This window comes from Drosophila takahashii, chromosome 3R (genome assembly GCF_030179915.1).
Source record: "Drosophila takahashii strain IR98-3 E-12201 chromosome 3R, DtakHiC1v2, whole genome shotgun sequence".
Lineage (NCBI taxonomy): Eukaryota > Metazoa > Arthropoda > Insecta > Diptera > Drosophilidae > Drosophila > Drosophila takahashii.
Genome location: NC_091681.1, coordinates 21333115 through 21351258, shown reverse-complemented (window position 1 = coordinate 21351258; position 18144 = coordinate 21333115). Strand labels below are relative to the sequence as shown.

Sequence of the window (18144 nt, the reverse complement as noted above, 5' to 3'; positions counted from 1 at the left end):
TGATTAAGTCTTATATCATAATGTTTCATAAAAAAGAAAATCAGATCTATTCTATGAATGCGATTTTGACACTACAAATATTGTTAGCGATAAAACAGTATATATATCTATATGTATATCCGTTCGTAACACTTTCAAATTTATTCAGAAACTATTGAAATATTCCTATTTTCTGGTCGCCGTGCATATCGTTGCAAGTTACATAATATTAGACCACGCTTGGAATGGTATAAATAAATGTAAGTAAAGAAGAAATATTCATTTGATAAAGTGAACCCACCAAGTGAATATAATTGTCGTAGAACAAAATGACGAGTGAAATTTTAAGTTTTTATAAGGACAAAACTGTTTTAATAACCGGAGGCACAGGATTGCTGGGCAAAGGTGCGCAACGTGTAAAAAACGAAAGGACATTATTATCATTGTTCTGCCCTCAAATCTTTTAGTGACCATTGAAAAGCTATTGCGGTCGACGGATGTGAAACGTATATATTTCCTGGTGAGACCCAAGCGGGGTGAGAAAGTGGAAGGACGGTTTAAGGCGTGGAAAAGTGATCAGGCGAGTGAAAGTGAAGGCGAGGCTTTTCGGTGTCCTGTGAAAAATATACTCTCTGCAGGTCTTTGAAGTTCTCCTCAAGAAGAAGCCGCACGCACTGGAGCATGTGACTCCGATTTCGGGAGACTGCAGTTCGTCGGACCTGTCCATCAGCGAGGCGGATCGAAGGACACTGACCGCAGAGGTGCAGGTGGTTCTGCATGGAGCCGCTTCGGTTAGATTCTTGGAGCCACTGCAGCAGGCGTTGAACATCAACACTAGGGCGGTGCGCCTGATGGTTCAGTTGGCCAAGGAAATGCGGCGCCTCGAGGCTTTCGTCCACATCTCGACGGCATTCTCGAACTGTGTGGTGTATGAAATCCACGAGCGTTTCTATCCCGAGCACCTCACTTGTCCCGTTGATAAGGTTCTCGACCTGAACGATTCTCTCAGCGGCGAGGTGATAGAGAAGATGGCACCAGCCTTGCTCGGAAATTACCCAAACACATATACCTACACGAAGGCTCTGGGTGAACAGGTGATTCAGGAGGAGGCGAAGGACCTGCCAGTCGGCATTTACCGACCGGCCATCGGTGCGTAAATTTTCATAGCTTAATATAGAATTTGCACACAAAAAATTATATTGGTAAAATTTACCTATACCGATAGTTACGTAACTATAAAAAATAGTTACGAGTATTTTAAAAATATTTATACTATTTTGTTTTGCTTTGGGTATGTGTATTTGCTGATTGTGTGTATTTGTTGTTGTGAAAGTAACTATTTAATTGGTAGAATTGACAATTTTTGTGACTTATTTTTTGACAATTATATTGGTTAATTTTACCAAGTTTTTTTTGTGTGAAGAGTCCCTAAAATAGGGCTGGAGCCCACATCTTTTTCTGTTTTGTAAAGTATAAAGTATAAATAAATTTCAGTTTTATCCACCTATAACGAGCCCGTGCGGGGTTGGATTGATAGCCTGCAAGGAATGATGGGGCTGATTTATGGCACTGCTTACGGAATGGTTCACTTAATGCTTGTAAATCGTAAAGTCCATTGCAACTTAGTTCCAGCCGACTATTGCGTCAACGTGGCCATCGCCACAGCTGTCCAGATAGCCAAGCTCTCTAAGCTGAATAAAAATAGTCCACCGCCTATTTACGCTTTTTCACCTTGCCAATCCAATAGAGTGACCTATGGGTTTGCACAGGATCAGTGCTACCAAATTGGCCTTACAGAGCCGAATAAGAAGATGATTTGGTACCCATTCAACCGTAACACCACCTGTCCGTGGGTCTACAATATCGGAGCCATGTTCTACCACACGCTGCCGGGATTTCTGATGGATCTCTTCTTGCGGCTAAAGGGTCAAAAGCCGATAATGGCAAAGGCCTACCGCAAGATCGACGATGGCGGCAGAATGCTAGCACCCTTTACCAAGAAAGACTTTATAATGCACACAAAAAATACCGACCAGCTGTGGCAGTCGATGTCGCCGGAGGATAAGAAAATATTCAACTTTGATATGACGACCGTTGACTGGAAAGATTTTTTCACGGGCGTCATGGACGGAATTCGATTGTATTTCTTCAAGGACGCCCCGACACCAGAATCCATTGCCGAGGGCAAGAAGATTTTATTCAAGTGAGTGGTAATCCATTTCATTCAGAGTGATTTTTACGGTGCTCATTGGCTTTCACAGGTTTTACGTATTGGATCGACTGCTTACATCAGTTATTGTTCTTATAGCTGGTGCCTTTATATGGTTCCTATTAAAACTAGCATTTAATTAAGGGCCTTACTATGAGTTACTATGCTGGAATTCAGCTTAGAGTTCGATTTAATAAAAAGGTAAAAGGCGAAAAAAAAATGGTTCATTGTCTTGGGAAAGGTTTTTAAAAAGACACACGTGTTGTGCAGAAAAGGTCTAAGTTTGTCGATTACAATATCCGTATTACGTAAGGCCCACGTAAAGAAATATGTATATAAAATATTCAAATGCGCCTCAGTAATCGGAGCGTGGGTCTACTATATAATTACGAAATAGCAAATAGAATAATCACGTCTGCATTTCGATTTTCCATATAAATTAGGCAGTCACAAGCCACTCATTAACGGAACACATTCAATGGGCTGGAGCAACACTCACTGTCCAAACACTCAGCACATGGGTGCGGACCCTCGAATTTAATTATCCATTCCGTTCCGTTCTGTCTGTCCAACTACCTGGTTTCCCTCCCTTTCCCTGAGCTGCACTTCATCTCCCGCTTGGAGGCGAAGGGGCCAAAGCAACATCGTTTTCCAATTAGCCAAATGGAGGGTTCACAGGGCGCCACGCTACTTGACACCTGAGCGGAGACGATCCTCTGGACCACAAAGTGGCAAAGCCTCGGGTTCCAATTTCATTGTAAGATCGGCAAACCTAATTGTTTACTTGACAGGTCAGCCGCAATGCTCAGGCTTTAATGGGCCATGTTCGAATGGGCGTATACGTAACGATCTCCGGGGTGGGGATCTTCCACATCTCTGGCGGGTAAGTAGATTTTTACGACCCGATACTTACGATCCCCTCTGCCTGTAAGACAGTTGGGTATAAATAACGGCTAAAAGCACTGAGCACCTCTCATTCAAGCATCAGTCGCGTCTACGGATAAGTGATTACGGATTTCCAGTGTATGCTCGCGATCGGGGTTACTTTTTAAGTCCACCGAAAATGGCAACGGAAATACAAACATTTTACAAAGACAAAGTCGTCTTTTTAACGGGTGGAAGTGGATTTCTGGGAAAAGGTACTACTCGTTTTAATTACAACTAAGTCGGGCTATTAAAGTGATTTTTAAAATTCCTAATAAAAAAAACTTCTTTAAAGTGAATTAGTTTGATTTTACAATTATTTATTATTAAGAATGTGAAACAAAAAACTAGCGATTCGCAGAACCAGCTGGAACGGTTCCATATCATCTTAGGCTCAAGATCAAGAACAATTTCTTTTTTTTTGGCTTTTCAGTAACTATTGAGAAGCTGCTCCGCACCACCCAGGTGAAAAGGATCTATGTGCTGCTCCGATCCAAGCGTGGCCAGGAAATGCAGGAGCGATGTGCTGCCTGGGATAAGGACCCGGTAAGATTTCCATATTTAAGATGGTATTTTTTAATAAATTCTCTGACCCCTTTATAGTCATTTCTTGATTAAAATTTCTTGATAAACTTTTTTTTGCAGGTCTTTGAGAATCTTATGAAAGTGGATCCCGGGGTGTTGCAGAGAGTGGTGCCCCTGGCCGGCGATTGTCAGGAGCCGGATCTTGGCCTGAGCACCTCCGACCGCCAGGTGTTGGTCGATGAGGTGCAGATCGTGCTCCACGGTGCGGCCACAGTGCGTTTTGTGGAGCCATTGCACATCGCCCTGGCGGTGAACACACGAGCCACCCGGCTAATGATTCAACTGGCCAAGGAGATGCCCCGCCTGGAGGCCTTTGTCCATGTGTCCACAGCGTACTCCAATTGCGTGATAGAGAACGTCAGTGAGCGCTTCTATCCGGAGCACCTGACCTGTCCTGTCTCGAAGATCCTGGAGCTGTACGAGAGCCTCAGTCCCGAGCTGTTGGACAGCATGACACCAGCGCTGCTGGGCAGGTATCCCAATACGTATACCTACACCAAGGCTCTGGCGGAGCAGCTGCTCCAGCAGGAGTCGGGGGATCTGCCGATCTGCATCTTTCGTCCAGGCGTTAGTAGGTGAATGGCGTTTGAATCTTAGGGACTCTAATAATCCGTACACCTCTATTCCCCAGTAATTGCCAGCTACAAGGAGCCCATGGCCGGCTGGATAGACAACACCTACGGACCCATTGCTGTTCTATACGGAGCAGCTTTTGGAGTACTACGCATCACACGGTTGAATGTGAAGGCCCAGGCTGGCATTGTGCCGGTGGACTACTGCGTCAATATGGTGCTGACCTGTGCCTGGAACACGGCAAGGGAAAGTGGCGTAAAGTTACCACCCGAACCGCCCATCTTCAACTTGACGCCCACCGATGATAACCTGATCACCTGGGGCGGATTTCGGGACAAGGCGGCGCTGCTAAGGTACAACTATCCGCTGTCCAAGATGATGTGGATGCCGTTCCTGCACTGCACTACCATCCCCTGGCTATTCCGGTTCCTGGCCTTCTTCTACCACCTGCTACCCGGCTATGCCATCGATTTGGTGCTACGTCTGCGGGGTCGCAAGCCGCGGATGATCAAGCTGTACGACAAGATACACAAGAATATCGACATTCTGGCTCCCTTTGTGGACACCTCCTGGCACTTTGATACCTCCAATACCCTCAAGCTGTGGCAACGAATGTCCGCCGAGGATCGAAAGCTCTACGACTTTGACTTGGGCAGCGTTGACTGGGACGATTACTTCCTACAGGCCCTAGCAGGAGTTCGCATTTATCTCGCTAAGGAGGAACCAGGACCGGAGGCCTTGGAGAGGGGTCAAAAGATCTACAAAAGGTGAGGGGGAAATTTAAATATAGGGAAAATTAAACTTCATTGCTAAGAATAAGAATATACTAATATATCAAAGGCTATATAAATTAAATAGAAATAAGGTAATTTTACCCGATTTAAGGATATTTGATTTAATTTTCATCTTTAGATTATTGATATAACGTAATCTTTCTAAAAATCTCTCTTTTTCTTTCACAGATTCAAATTTCTCCATCGACTCTTGCAGTTCACTTTATGTAGCGGTGCTGCCGCCATTTTGTGGTCCATAATGAAACGCCTATTCAGCCTTTTCATATAAATCAACAAACAACACAATCACTGGCACACACACACACAGATTAAGGAAGTATGTTTGTAGCTTTTAGTTTAATAAATGTTTTGGAAGAAAGTGTAAATTGATAGACTCACTGGTGGGCGAAGGTGAACAGGATGCCAGCGATTGGGGAACGAAGAGACACCAGAGAATTAATACCGACGCGAAGACCCCCATTTGAACGGCACAACAGTTGGCAAAAGACTGAGCCAGGCCGAAAGCCCAAGGCCCAAAGCCATTTACATGGCCAACCACTCAGTCAGAGGCCCTGTGAATTGGCCACATCCGTTTCCGCCTCGGAATCCGGACCGACCAAGTTCCCAGCAGACGGAAGCTGTCGAACGTTGGTGGGTGTGGGTACACTAGTTTTGCCGCCATTTTCCATCGATTAACTTAATTCGATTGGGTCTTGGGTCTATAGAAGGGGTAGTATTGGGGGCACACAAAAAAATAATGTTCCCATTTATATCTGGAAATTTAAAGATTGAAAACTTTGATGTAAGCTCTTCAGATATATCGATTACTCAGAATATATTTTCATTCCTTTGTTTTCAGGTAACCAAGAACCTTTTCATAGCTCAAAAAATTTGGGTTTATTTTTTTCATTTTTTATGACTTAGGATTAATTAAAGTTGGTTCTTATTTTCTTCTTAATTTAGATTTGACTGCTTTATGTGGGATTTTTTGAAATAAATTTCCATTTTTCCTAATAATATGATAATATTAAAAATATTATAATGAGATATCCCTGAGTCGTAATTTTGTCTCAGTGTGTGGGGAGCAGCGAATGAGGCTATTGATTCGCTTAATCTTAGGCTAATTTATGGGGCGCCAACTCACCAAATGAGCGTCCGGGCTTCGACAGTTCCACATCCGTCGGCAGACTGTTGGCCTTGGCGGCGAAGGGCTGCTCCTGCTGGAGCTTTTCCTGCTTAACCGCCACACTGGCTGCCTCCAAAACCGCCGGTGGTGGGGGCGACGGCTCCGGCACTCCCAGATCATTCGGCACGAACTTGTACTTCCCACGGAATCCCTTGGCCGTGCGATTGGAACTGGCATTGAACTCGAGCAGCAGATCTGGACCACTGCTAACCAAACGGCGAGTGGGTCGACTGGAGCAGAGCACATCGATGACCGAGCTCATGTGAGCTGACTCGGCGTCGAACAGAGTAAGTGCATCCAACTGGCATCCACCGCTGGCCACCGGCGGCAGTTGCAGCTCCTCAAACAGAATTTCCACATGGGTGTCCGGGCGACCGATGAACTTGTAGGCGCACTTGATGTGCGCCGGATAGTGGGCGGGAAACTGGGGGGAGTGGAAGTAGCCCTGACCCAGATTGCCCTCCTCGCCGGACAAACTGGCGAAGAAGTAGAAGTCGCAGAAGCTATGCGGCACCAGGCGACCATCCGTCCGGAAGTTTTCTAAGGTACATAAGTTTAGAAAATTAATTGGAAATTTATTTAATTTGCCAAATATTATACCAACAAGAAAGGAAGCTACCTTCGGCCAGCCGAAGCGTATATACCCTTGTAGATAAAAGAATGCTCACTCGGTGCAGTTCCAGGGATTCCAGATTCAGCGTTTCTATTTATTTAAATTTTGTTTTTAAGTAGTCAAGAATCAAAGCGCCTACTTCCTACAAAGTTACAATGAATTTTCTTATATTTGTTTGAATATTCCTATGGGAGCCTTAAGATATAGTGGTCCGATCCTGCTGAAACTGGGCAGTGATTAGGTGCTGACAGTAGGCTGTGATTAGGTGCTGAAAGTAGGCAGTGATTAGGTACTGAAAGTAGGCAGTGATTAGGTGCTGAAAGTAGGCAGTGATTAGGTGCTGATACTGGCCAGTGATTAGGTGCTGAAACTGGGCAGTGATTAGGTGCTGAAAGTAGGCAGTGATTAGGTGCTAAAAGTAGGCAGTGATTAGGTGCTGAAACTGGGCAGTGATTAGGTGCTGAAACTGAGCAGTGATTAGGTGCTGAAAGTAGGCAGTGATTAGGTGCTGAAACTGAGCAGTGATTGGGTGCTGAAAGTAGGCAGTGATTAGGTGCTGAAAGTAGGCAGTGATTAGGTGCTGAAAGTAGGCAGTGATTAGGTGCTGAAACTGAGCAGTGATTGGGTGCTGAAACTGAGCAGTGATTAGGTGCTGAAAGTAGGCAGTGATTAGGTGCTGAAACTGAGCAGTGATTGGGTGCTGAAACTGAGCAGTGATTAGGTGCTGAAACTGAGCAGTGATTGGGTGCTGAAACTGAGCAGTGATTAGGTGCTGAAAGTAGGCAGTGATTAGGTGCTGAAAGTAGGCAGTGATTAGGTGCTGAAACTGAGCAGTGATTAGGTGCTGAAAGTAGGCAGTGATTAGGTGCTGAAAGTAGGCAGTGATTAGGTGCTGAAACTGAGCAGTGATTAGGTGCTGAAACTGGGCAGTGATTAGGTGCTGAAACTGAGCAGTGATTAGGTGCTAAAAGTAGGCAGTGATTAGGTGCTGAAAGTAGGCAGTGATTAGGTGCTGAAACTGAGCAGTAATTAGGTGCTGAACCTGAGCAGTGATTAGGTGCTGAAACTGAGCAGTGATTAGGTGCTGAAACTGAGCAGTGATTAGGTGCTGAAAGTAGGCAGTGATTAGGTGCTGAAACTGAGCAGTGATTAGGTGCTGAAAGTAGGCAGTGATTAGGTGCTGAAAGTAGGCAGTAAGTAGGTGATGAAACTGGGCAGTGATAAGGTGCTGAAACTGGGTATTGATTAGGTGCTGAAAGTAGGCAGTGATTAGGTGCTGAAAGTTTGCAGTGATTAGGTGCTGAAAGTAGGCAGTGATTAGGTGCTGAAACTGAGCAGTGATTAGGTGCTGAAAGTAGGCAGTGATTAGGTGCTGAAAGTAGGCAGTAAGTAGGTGATGAAACTGGGCAGTGATAAGGTGCTGAAACTGGGTATTGATTAGGTGCTGAAAGTAGGCAGTGATTAGGTGCTGAAACTGAGCAGTGATTAGGTGCTGAAAGTAGGCAGTGATTAGGTGCTGAAAGTAGGCAGTAAGTAGGTGATGAAACTGGGCAGTGATTAGGTGCTGAAACTGGGTATTGATTAGGTGCTGAAAGTAGGCAGTGATTAGGTGCTGAAAGTTTGCAGTGATTAGGTGCTGAAAGTAGGCAGTAAGTAGGTGATGAAACTGTGCTGTGATTAGGTGGTGAAACTGGGTGCTGAAAAATAAATATAAAACAAGAAAGGAAGCTACCTACGGCCAGACGAAGCTTATATTCCCTTGTATGTAAAAGAATGCTCACTCGGTGCAGTTCCGGGGATTCCAGATTCAGCGTTTCTATTTATTTCAATTTTGTTTTTAAGTAGTCAAGAATCAAAACGCCTACTTCCTACAAAGTTACAATGAATTTTCTTATATTTGTTTGAATATTCCTATGGGAGCCTTAAGATATAGTGGTCCGATCCGGCTCTCTCCGACATATGTACTACCTGCAATAGAAAGAAGACTTTCGGGAAAGTTTCATCGCGATAGCTTTAAAACTGAGTGACTAGTTCGCATAGAAACGGACAGACGGACAGACGGACAGACAGACAGACGGACAGACGGACATGGCTAGATAGACTCGGCTATTGGTGCTGATCAAGAATATATATTCTTTATGTGGTCGGAAACGTCTCCTTCACTGCGTTGCAAACATCTGAGTGAAATTATAATACCCTCTACAAGGGTATAAAAATAACCAAAAATCAAATAAAATTTAATTTAAAAAAATTTAATTTGTAAAACGATTTCCCACGGAAATAGTGTCCTTATTTTAATCGTTTTTTCTATCCTCGTTTTAATTATAATCGTAAAAAATATATTAAAAGCAGCTATAATTTTTAATATTAAAAATCATAAAAAAAATATTTAAATGAAATTCTAAAATTCTGGTGTAGTGTCATGATATAATTGTGTCATTAAAGTGAACTCACCTCGCTTCAGAAATCGATAGCTGGCGGTGAGGGTCAAGTTCCAGCGGGCCAAGTCCATGGGCGGCTGCTGGAACCGGAGGCGCAGCCCCAGCAATCGACCCGCGCTATAAATAGGCGTGGCACTGCGATTCCGGCTGTGCTGGCAAAAGGTGTCCGCCGCCAGTGTCGCGTTCTCGATGACGGGCTCCCGCAAATAGGGAAAGACGTCCATGCTGTCCAAGCAGCTGTCACGAAATTGCATTTGAAGAGGTAAGGCAGGGAAATGAACGGAAAAGCCCCAGCAGAGAGAGGAATTCCGCTGGCCGCTTGCATTGGCCAGAGCAGATGCGTAATGATGTCTAAAATTTATTGGCCGATACTTTTGGGGCTGGCTCGTTGGTCAGCCAGCCTCCCTATAAATATAATTTGCAACCAGCAAATGGCCATTAAGAAATAATTCCCAACGCTCTGCTGGTTCTTCACGATTTATTTTGATAAAAAGTCGAACAAAAGTTGGCGTTAAGGCTAATACGATTGTCACATCGGCACAGCTGCTTCGGGACTTCAAGTAATTTTGACCAGAACAGGAAATGAGAGCTTATCCAGTTAAAATATTAAAAATTTATCAATTAATAAAAGATATAGTGGAAAGTGGACTTTGAACAATATCGTAATGATTCAATTTATTTAATCAGGAGATTGGGGTCTGTAGAAAAGATATATCTTTAAGAAACTAAAAAGCATTTAAATGCTTTGAGAATTTAATTGAATTTATTAGAAAAATAAGTAAAAATGAATAAAATCTAAAATTCTATAAAAAATAAATTGTCTGTAAACCAAATAAGCCCTCATTTAAACGTTTTTCTGTAAATTTATTATAATCTTTAAGTAGAATTTTTGTATAGATCTCCCATCTAGTTGGCTATTCCCCTTTTCGCTTGCGCATTCCACTGAGCATGCGACAAAAGGCCGGATAATCAATCATGGGCGGCTCCTCCAAGGACTTGGGCTTGGCCATCGGCGCATGGCTAAGAGCCTCCTTGGCCTCGTTGAGGGTCATTTTGTCGCCATAGTTGGTCAGCTCCTCGTAGATTCTGGGGAGTGTTTAAATGATAGGTTGGTAAGCCACTTGGAATTTCCCAGCACCCACTTGCGTTCATCGATCTTGCCCGTGCCGTGGTCATCCCATTTGCTCCAGGCCTCGAGCAGCACATCCTCGGGATCCAGCTCCTGGGTGCGACGACTCATTAGCCGCACGAAGGCCTCGTAGTCAAGTGGCTCCTTGGCCTCCTGCATCATCTGTTCCAGCAGCTGCTCGTTCGGCTCATTTCCCAGGGCCGTGTAGGTGAAGCGCAGATCCTCCTTCGAGATCAATCCATCGCAGTCCGTATCGAAGAGTGAGAAGACCTTGGAATAGCGACACGGAGAATGAACCAGTCTGCCATTCAACGCACTCGAAAACTTACTTCCTTCAGCTCCGCCAGCTTGGCAATGTCCAGTTCATGGGGCGCCACATTATCCTCGGCACTCATCTCCTCGGGCAGCGTGTAGTGGCCACTGGACTCGGGTATTTTCAGCGTGGGATTGAATATCTCGTTGATCACGGCCATGGCCTCCGAATCCGCCAGGTGGGCGGGCACCTGAGGAGTTTGTGACTGCTTTCGGGCGGAACTGGCGCGACGTCGACGCTGTATTGGAAATTTTATTACTGTCATTTATGGACAGTTTTTCACTTGGTTCACTCACTCGCTCCAGATCCTCTAAGGAAACCGTTGGATCCATCGACATTTTGAACGCTTTGTTACACTACACACTGTTTGGATTTTTCACAAATTAATTTTGAAGTCGGCTTAAAAACTAAACTCAGAGAAAATAACAAATTCATATCACTTTAGATATTTACTTAAATATTTCGTATCCTTGACAGAAATTTAGAATATATCATGTTACATTTTTCACATTATTTAATTAAATATTTTTAATACATTTTCATTGAATAAAAATAAAATAAGTATATTGGGTGTTTTCAAATAAATTATTTAATATCCTCAGTTAAATATAGCTCTTTAAATATAAAGTGTGTACGAAAATGTACACCTTTTAGTGATATTTTCTCTGAGTTTAAAACTCTTTTCGTAAGCTTTTTAAGCCACTTTTAGAACTCGATTTACCGGCGTTAAAACTATGGTTCCTAACGAATTTAGAGCACAAACACTTCCAACCACCGACTAGGACACTCGACGCGCGATTTGCCAGCCTACTGACTTTCCGACTGATGCACCTCAAATATTACTCATACGTTCGACGGAGCACTCGGTCCAAGTTCCACTGAAATGTGCTTGGCTAGTGCTCTCCAATTTTATTGACAAATCGATTCCGAAATATTGTGTGCGTTATTTTTATGGCGCAAATGTGGATGCATACAATTTTGCATAAATTGACACAAATTTGCGAGATTTTTATATAAATAACCAGGCGTGCCGGCGGCCACGGCTCCTCCACCAAACCCGAAACGGACCGCCCACATGGCCTTCGCAAGGTATTTTAATTACATTGCCGTTGCGGTGGGGATTTGGATTTGCATTTGGCTTCTGCTTCTGCCCCATTCCATTCTACATTTGGCCACGGGCACTTCCTCGATGGACGCCAGCCTTATCCATCGACGGATTCGATTTTGATGGCTGTCGCTGGCAGCTGTCCGCCGATTTGAGATCCAATCGGCTACTATTCCCCACTGAATCGATCCCGGATTTGGCCGGAAGCATTGCCACTCACCCGGGGCGCAGCTGCAACTGCTCGAGCTGAAAGGCCACCAGCTCGTCGTCCATTCCGCCGATGAAGATCATCAGGCAGTTGTTCTTGGCGCCCAGCGCCTGGCTGGCATTAATCGCTAACCTGCCCCATTGGGTGGCATTCCGCTCGGTCAGGTGGAGGCAGAAGCAATCTGTTGAGGAAGACAATCAAAAGGTCGGTGGAGCATCTACTTGGTGTGTTGATAAAATAATTTTTGCTCGATAAGAAGGTTTAATATAATAACTGTAATAAATTATTTTATTTAACTTAAGACAACGTAAATTAATACAAATTGTAAAAAAACTGTAATAAATTATTTTATTTAACTTAAGACAACGTAAATTAATACAAATTGTTAAAAAAAATAGCACAATTATATATATTTTAAATTTTAATTCTTAAGTTTATGTAGGCATTTTTATAAATTATTTATTTATTTGAAGTATAACTTCAACTGGTTAGTTTCAACCCACCAAGCCAGAGATGCGACTGCTTGCTGTTGGCCACTTGCTGCTGCTGCTGTTGCTGTTGACCATTTCCGGTGGCCATTAGAGCCACGGCTAAGCTCAATCCCAATACCAGGGCCAAAGTTGCGGCCGCCATTGTCAGCGGCCAAAGTGAGACTGTGAAGCCGGATTCCATTATCCTGCCGTCTAGCTGCGGGCTGCCGATGTCCGGTATAAAAATAGCCCGCTCCTCTCGTCAAACTGTGCTCCTCTGCCCTTCTGTGCTGTCGGGCTATTAAATTTGAGTTGAGGTTCAGGTTTTACAGGTGCCGCCATCAGCATCCGCTAGTTTGATGCCCCACCTCGTGGCCACCTCCCCCTTCTATTTGACCACCAAACACACGTTAATACTGTACCATTTGCCTGAAGCCATTCGGTACGGCTCTTTTGTTTTTGGGTGGCGGTATTTTTAAAATGTGTGTCATGTCGTCTTTTTGTGAGCGACTGGGCGCCAGTTAACAGCTCATTTCTGCCCCTTTGAACCAGTCAATTCATCTAGATTGTCACACTTCGGAGACTGAAACTCAATTAAGTTAACTGCCAATTCAGATGAAAATTACATTGGAAATATCGTTTCGGCCCGGCCGAAGTATACTTATTAGTTTTTTATATCAAATTGAAAAAGGGAGAAAGGAAGAGGTTTATAGATTTGGTTTACAAACAGAAACTGTGCAAAAAAAAAAGGCTCAGTTGGTTTAAAAAAAATCGAAAATAATAAATTTCTACTGAAAATCAATTGGCAAATTTTAACTGGATTTTTATATAGCAAACTCTTAAAGAAGAAACAGTTTAAAATGGTTAAAGTTTTTTAATTATGTATATTACTTACAAGCTTCGATTTTTTGTTCTTATTTTTATATTTTGCGCTTCCCATTTTAAGGCTTTACCGTCTATATTTATATTTAATAAACAATCAGAGCTGATTTAAGGGACAACACGTTTATTTAATACAACACTTAGACAACTGATACTTTATGTTTATAATATTCTACTGGTATAACACTGCTCTAAAAAATCCTATGACCCTGCAGATTGGTTCATCTTGGCCTTGAACATATCGGCCAGCAAATTGGCCTTGCTGACATTCAACTCCTCGTAGTCGAACGGTGCCATGTGATCCTTGCAGCGATCGAGCCACTGTCGGATATGTTTATAGGGTCGCAGTTCGAATTCGAAGGCCTCCAGCTGGGAAACGGTCACCAGAAGCGTAAGATCGGCGATGGTAAAGTGCTCGGCGGCGGCAAATTGTCTGCCCTCCATGATCGAGTTGAACCAGCCCACAGCTTCCGCCAGTTTGGCGCGCTTTCCCTCGTCCAAGGGAGCTCCAATAAACATTGTGGGGAACTAGAAATGTATTGGCAAATGTAGAATACTTTAAAAATATTTGTGGAAATTTTAAAAATGGAATTGTACTATTCAGTTCTTCTGCTGTATCTAAAAATCTGAACTACTAGGCTTTCCAAAGAAAATATTTGTGTATCATATTGAAAATAACTTTGAAACCGATTAAAAAATTTAAAATTTTTTGATATGTAAATTCTAGCGTAAATCTAAGTTTATCTAATCAAAAATCCAAAATTTATTGTATAGTTATATATCAAATTTAAGTTACTAAACATAAAAATTATTAAAAACATGCCAATTTTTTCCTAACAGATTTTCATATAAAATTAAAAACTCTTTTATTCGCTACACTTACATAGTAGTCCGTGAGTCGCATATAGAGGGTGCCCAGATCGAAGTGGAGTCGCTGGTCCACCAAGGCCCTCACCCTAATGTCCGTGGGATATAGTTCGTCGCTCTTTCCGTAGGCTGCCACTAGGTACGATAGAATGGCTCGACTGCAAGGTAAGAATATTAGATTTGGGTCAAGAAGTGGCTGACCTGGCTGACGGACTCACCTCTCCCACAGCACCAGACCCTCGTCATTCATGGTCGGCACGCAGTGCTGGGGGTTCATGGCCACGAAGTCCGGCTTCAGCTGCTCCCCCTCCAGGATGTTGACGATCTTCAGCTCGAAGTCAAGGTCGAGCATCTTGGCCAGCAGCAGGATGCTGCGGCAGGGCGGACTGGGCGGCAGGTAGTACAGCACGGGCGGCGACATCTTGCCACCTCTGAGGAGCAGGCAATAAACGAATTCGGTTACAATACGCTTCGTGTCGCCCATTGGCCAGAACTTGAATGCCAAGTTGGCCAACACCAGACGGCCACTTTGGCACACGCAGCCCCAAAAAACTTGGTGGTCAACGCAAAATAATCAATGCATCGATTTTATTCGTCTACATTTGGTTAATTAATGCCAATTGTTCTTTGCGTGGTTCCTGAGACTTTGCAAAACGAGGGTCAACGAAGTTTGTAAAGGCTTTCAGAATACGGTTCTTTTACGTTTAGAAAAAAACATTTTTTTAAATCAGATTTGTTAAATACTTTTTAATAAAACCTAAAAAGTTTTTATATTTTTCCAACAATATAAGAAATAATAACTTTACAAATATTAATATTTGATATTTAAAGTTTTTTTGCAATTCGAAAGTGAAGCTGATTAAAAAACATAAAAGTATTTATATTATTCTAGCATAACTGAACTAAAATCTTTAGAAATAATGTAATATTTGGTAAGAAAAACTATCTTCTTGACTTTTCCAATTCAAAAATGTTGTTCTTATTGGAAAAATTTCAATTTCTAAATGCCGAAAAGTATGTATTGTTTTTTTTTTTGCATGTTTTTGCATGTAAAATTCCAAAGATTGTGTAAAATTTAAATCTTTTAAAATGCAATAAAAAAATTATAATAACTTTTGAATATAAAACAAGTTATTAATAAATCTTTTGTAAATCACAGAGGTAATGCGAGACTTCGACACTCATACCCTGGAGAATTCCTATCTAGAAATGGTAATCGCTGTGCTGTGGCCCGCACTTAATTGCACTCATTTATTTATTCATTATGGAATATGCACAGAAGGCGTTGGACCTTACTTGACCGCAAACCGTAACCAAAACCGAACCGAACCGGTGGACTACTCCTTCTACTCACACTATTCTGTGCACCAGCTTGTGCTGCACCACGGCCACCGAGTCGATGTCTATGCAGTTCCCCAGTATGCCGTCGAGTGTCGCCGAGTCCGAGTGTCAGTCGAGGACTAACAAGGACTCCCGTGGCAGGACTAACACAGATGCTGGGCCTGCTGCTCGGAGCTGACGGAAATGCGTGGGATCCTATCCGGCGGTGGAATCTGCCTCGGCTGTCCCAACTTGCCGACGACGTCGCTGTCCACGGATGTATCCGCTGTCTGACTTTTCCAATTTTCAGAGCATGTTGTCTCGCCAGCTCTGTGTTGTCGCTGTCTTTTGGGGGCATTTGTTTTCGTTTAGTTTTCATAACGAACGTTGCCAGGGACGACAGACCGCCCGAGTGTTCACCTGTTCGCCCAAAAGAAGGGAGTTGGAGGTGTAGGCGGGCTGTCCCGAAAACTCGGCCAAAAAGGCTCCCATTCGTGTCTAAAATTATACGTCTACATAATAACCCTAGCTATGCTTTCCCTCACCTATTTATTGATTGCCAACAGATTTTCCAATTCAGAGCGCCTGATAAAGTAGTTGGTGGGGGGCTTTGTTGATTGGCATCACTTGAAACTCGACGTGTTAGCATCAAACATTTTTCGACAGTCACGACTTCATCGCGTGCTTGACATTTCTTAGAGCCTTTTACTCAAGGACATGGTCGGTACAGTGGTAATTAGCCAGGACATAAATGTTCCAGTTGACGAGGTCCCACGGCGGCGGCATCTTCTACCTGTATCGGTAATTTCCCCGGCAGGTAAGGTCGGTAAAAATTCTTTGTCTGAAGGATTAGGGAAAAAAGGACCTTCGGGATTCCAAGGAAATGTCACCTTAATTGCAAAAGAAGGTAGCAAAATGGCTGATCTAAGCGAGGCTATAAAAGAAACGATCGTGTCTTGGCCAGGATCAGTTTTTATTTCAAATTCAAGCAAAGATGATGTTCCTGAAAGAGTGCAGATCCTTTTTGCTGCTAGTCCTGGTGCTCACGATTCGGGGATCGCTTTGCGTGCCAGCCCTGGATGCAGCACCTCCGGCGGCCACTCCCAACACCGTCGACGAGTCAGATAACCTGGTCGAGGGAAGTGGCGAGACGGTTACTGCCCCCCAGAATGCAGTGCCCACAAAAAACAATGAAACAGTGCCCGCATCTACAGAGAATTCGGAGGCACCAGTGGTGAGTAACACACAATATTCATTAATTAATCCAAGAAAATTTAATCTTAAAAAAAATGTATCTTTAATCACCAGTTTTAAAATATAGTTAATTTAGTTAAGTGGAAATAGATAAATTGAAATCCCAATTCTTATATATTTTATGATCTAGGATATAGTAAATATTTGTTATAAGCACGGTTGCCACTTCAAAATTTTTATATGAGCCAAAAAAAGATTAAAAATTTAGCACATTTGGAATAAAAAAGAGCCAAATTTTTACCATATACAAAATTACCATACCAGCGGAACAATTTAGTTTCGATCTAGCACTTTTGGTTTTCAGACATTAATCACTTTTAAAATTGCAAAAAAAAAATGCATTAATATAAAAATGTATTCGTTTTTTCAAGTTTAAAATATTTTTTATCGTTATTAGCAAAAAGAGCCAAATTTAATAAAAATGGGCCAAATAACCAACGCGAAAAAAACCGTGGTTATAAGAAAACAAGTTTAGGTCGATTAAATCACTAATAGTTTAAATTTTTAGATAACCAAAATATTCATTTTCATTTCCACAGCCTGACAATGTGGCCAGCGGAAGCAGCATTGATCCCAGCACCATTTACTCAATCACTCCCGAGGCCTTCCAGCAGTATGTGAACCAGTACGGGGCCTATGCTCCCTACTCGTATCCCACTCCCGCTGGAGGAGCAGCACCTGGCATTTATCCATATCCCGGTCCCATTGTCGTGCAGACGGGCTACGAGGGCTTCCTGATGCCGGCAAATGCCGTTGGTCAGTCGGACAGCACCACTGTGGTGGCAGCTACTCCCCAGTCGACCTCCTCGAACCCACTGGTGGCCTTCATCTCCAACCTGCTTCCCACCATCCTGATGTCCACACTCTTTCGCATCGCTGCCGTTGTCCTGTCCGCCGTGGGAATCATCCTCTTTGGCGGCGCCATCACAAGTGCCCTGTGCAGGATCACACCGATCTGCGATATACCCGCCCGAGCTGTGAATATCCTGCGCACCGGCGGAGCCCAGGATGTGGGTCGCATGCTGGCCGAGGAGATGACCCCGGAGCGGGTGCGTCGGGCAACGGAATTCGTGCGCAACGCCATCCGGAAGTACAAACAGCTGCAGAAGATAGTGGATGCCTCGGAGGTGGTGACCGAGTTGACCAACGGATATTAGTTTTAGTGCTGGCTCGTAAATTAGGTGGAATGCTAAATATATTTTTTAATGACGCTATAAAAACGATTTTTCTTTTTACTGTCACAGGGGGTTCTGCGAAAGTTCTAAATAGGGAATTCACATGGAAACAAAGGGTAATTGCTCCTATATTTCAAG

At 43.3% G+C, this 18144-nt stretch overlaps 6 protein-coding genes across 7 annotated transcripts; 3 read left to right on the top strand and 3 right to left on the bottom strand.

Annotated features, from left to right (window-relative positions):
• The first annotated feature begins 249 nt into the window (after positions 1-249).
• LOC108059551 (fatty acyl-CoA reductase wat) lies at positions 250-2408 on the top strand. The gene is made up of 5 exons (XM_017144885.3): positions 250-384; positions 447-559; positions 618-1128; positions 1474-2182; positions 2241-2408. Exons 1-5 carry the CDS (start codon positions 309-311, stop codon positions 2329-2331), a joined length of 1500 nt encoding a protein of 499 aa, XP_017000374.2. The 5' UTR covers positions 250-308; the 3' UTR covers positions 2332-2408.
• Positions 2409-2521: 113 nt separating this feature from the next.
• On the top strand, positions 2522-5380 carry LOC108059550 (fatty acyl-CoA reductase wat). 2 transcript variants are annotated; one of them, XM_070217162.1, is made up of 5 exons: positions 2522-3071; positions 3546-3658; positions 3758-4268; positions 4329-5037; positions 5233-5380. In XM_070217162.1, the coding sequence occupies exons 2-5, from the start codon at positions 3623-3625 to the stop codon at positions 5330-5332; spliced, it is 1356 nt and encodes a 451-aa protein (XP_070073263.1). In that variant the 5' UTR covers positions 2522-3071; positions 3546-3622; the 3' UTR covers positions 5333-5380. The 2 variants fall into 2 exon arrangements, with proteins under 2 accessions (XP_070073263.1, XP_017000373.2); XM_017144884.3 differs by lacking the exon at positions 2522-3071 and adding an exon at positions 3171-3327.
• A 739-nt stretch (positions 5381-6119) lies between these two features.
• Sol1 lies at positions 6120-12841 on the bottom strand. The gene is made up of 4 exons (XM_017144828.3): positions 12542-12841; positions 12051-12219; positions 9297-9520; positions 6120-6769 (listed from the first exon to the last, which is right to left on the bottom strand). Exons 1-4 carry the CDS (start codon positions 12708-12710, stop codon positions 6159-6161), a joined length of 1173 nt encoding a protein of 390 aa, XP_017000317.3. The 5' UTR covers positions 12711-12841; the 3' UTR covers positions 6120-6158.
• On the bottom strand, positions 9745-11584 carry LOC108059553 (calmodulin). Its single transcript, XM_070216249.1, has 5 exons — positions 11447-11584; positions 11022-11088; positions 10742-10963; positions 10426-10682; positions 9745-10369 (listed from the first exon to the last, which is right to left on the bottom strand). The coding sequence occupies exons 2-5, from the start codon at positions 11061-11063 to the stop codon at positions 10198-10200; spliced, it is 693 nt and encodes a 230-aa protein (XP_070072350.1). The 5' UTR covers positions 11064-11088; positions 11447-11584; the 3' UTR covers positions 9745-10197.
• Positions 12842-13497: 656 nt separating the features above from the next.
• Positions 13498-14785, bottom strand: GstD11 (Glutathione S transferase D11). Its single transcript, XM_017144862.3, has 3 exons — positions 14476-14785; positions 14274-14415; positions 13498-13918 (listed from the first exon to the last, which is right to left on the bottom strand). Exons 1-3 carry the CDS (start codon positions 14739-14741, stop codon positions 13592-13594), a joined length of 735 nt encoding a protein of 244 aa, XP_017000351.3. The 5' UTR covers positions 14742-14785; the 3' UTR covers positions 13498-13591.
• Positions 14786-16021: 1236 nt separating this feature from the next.
• Positions 16022-18045, top strand: LOC108059529 (uncharacterized). The gene is made up of 2 exons (XM_017144861.3): positions 16022-16811; positions 17371-18045. The coding sequence occupies exons 1-2, from the start codon at positions 16572-16574 to the stop codon at positions 17986-17988; spliced, it is 858 nt and encodes a 285-aa protein (XP_017000350.2). The 5' UTR covers positions 16022-16571; the 3' UTR covers positions 17989-18045.
• Positions 18046-18144: the final 99 nt, after the last annotated feature.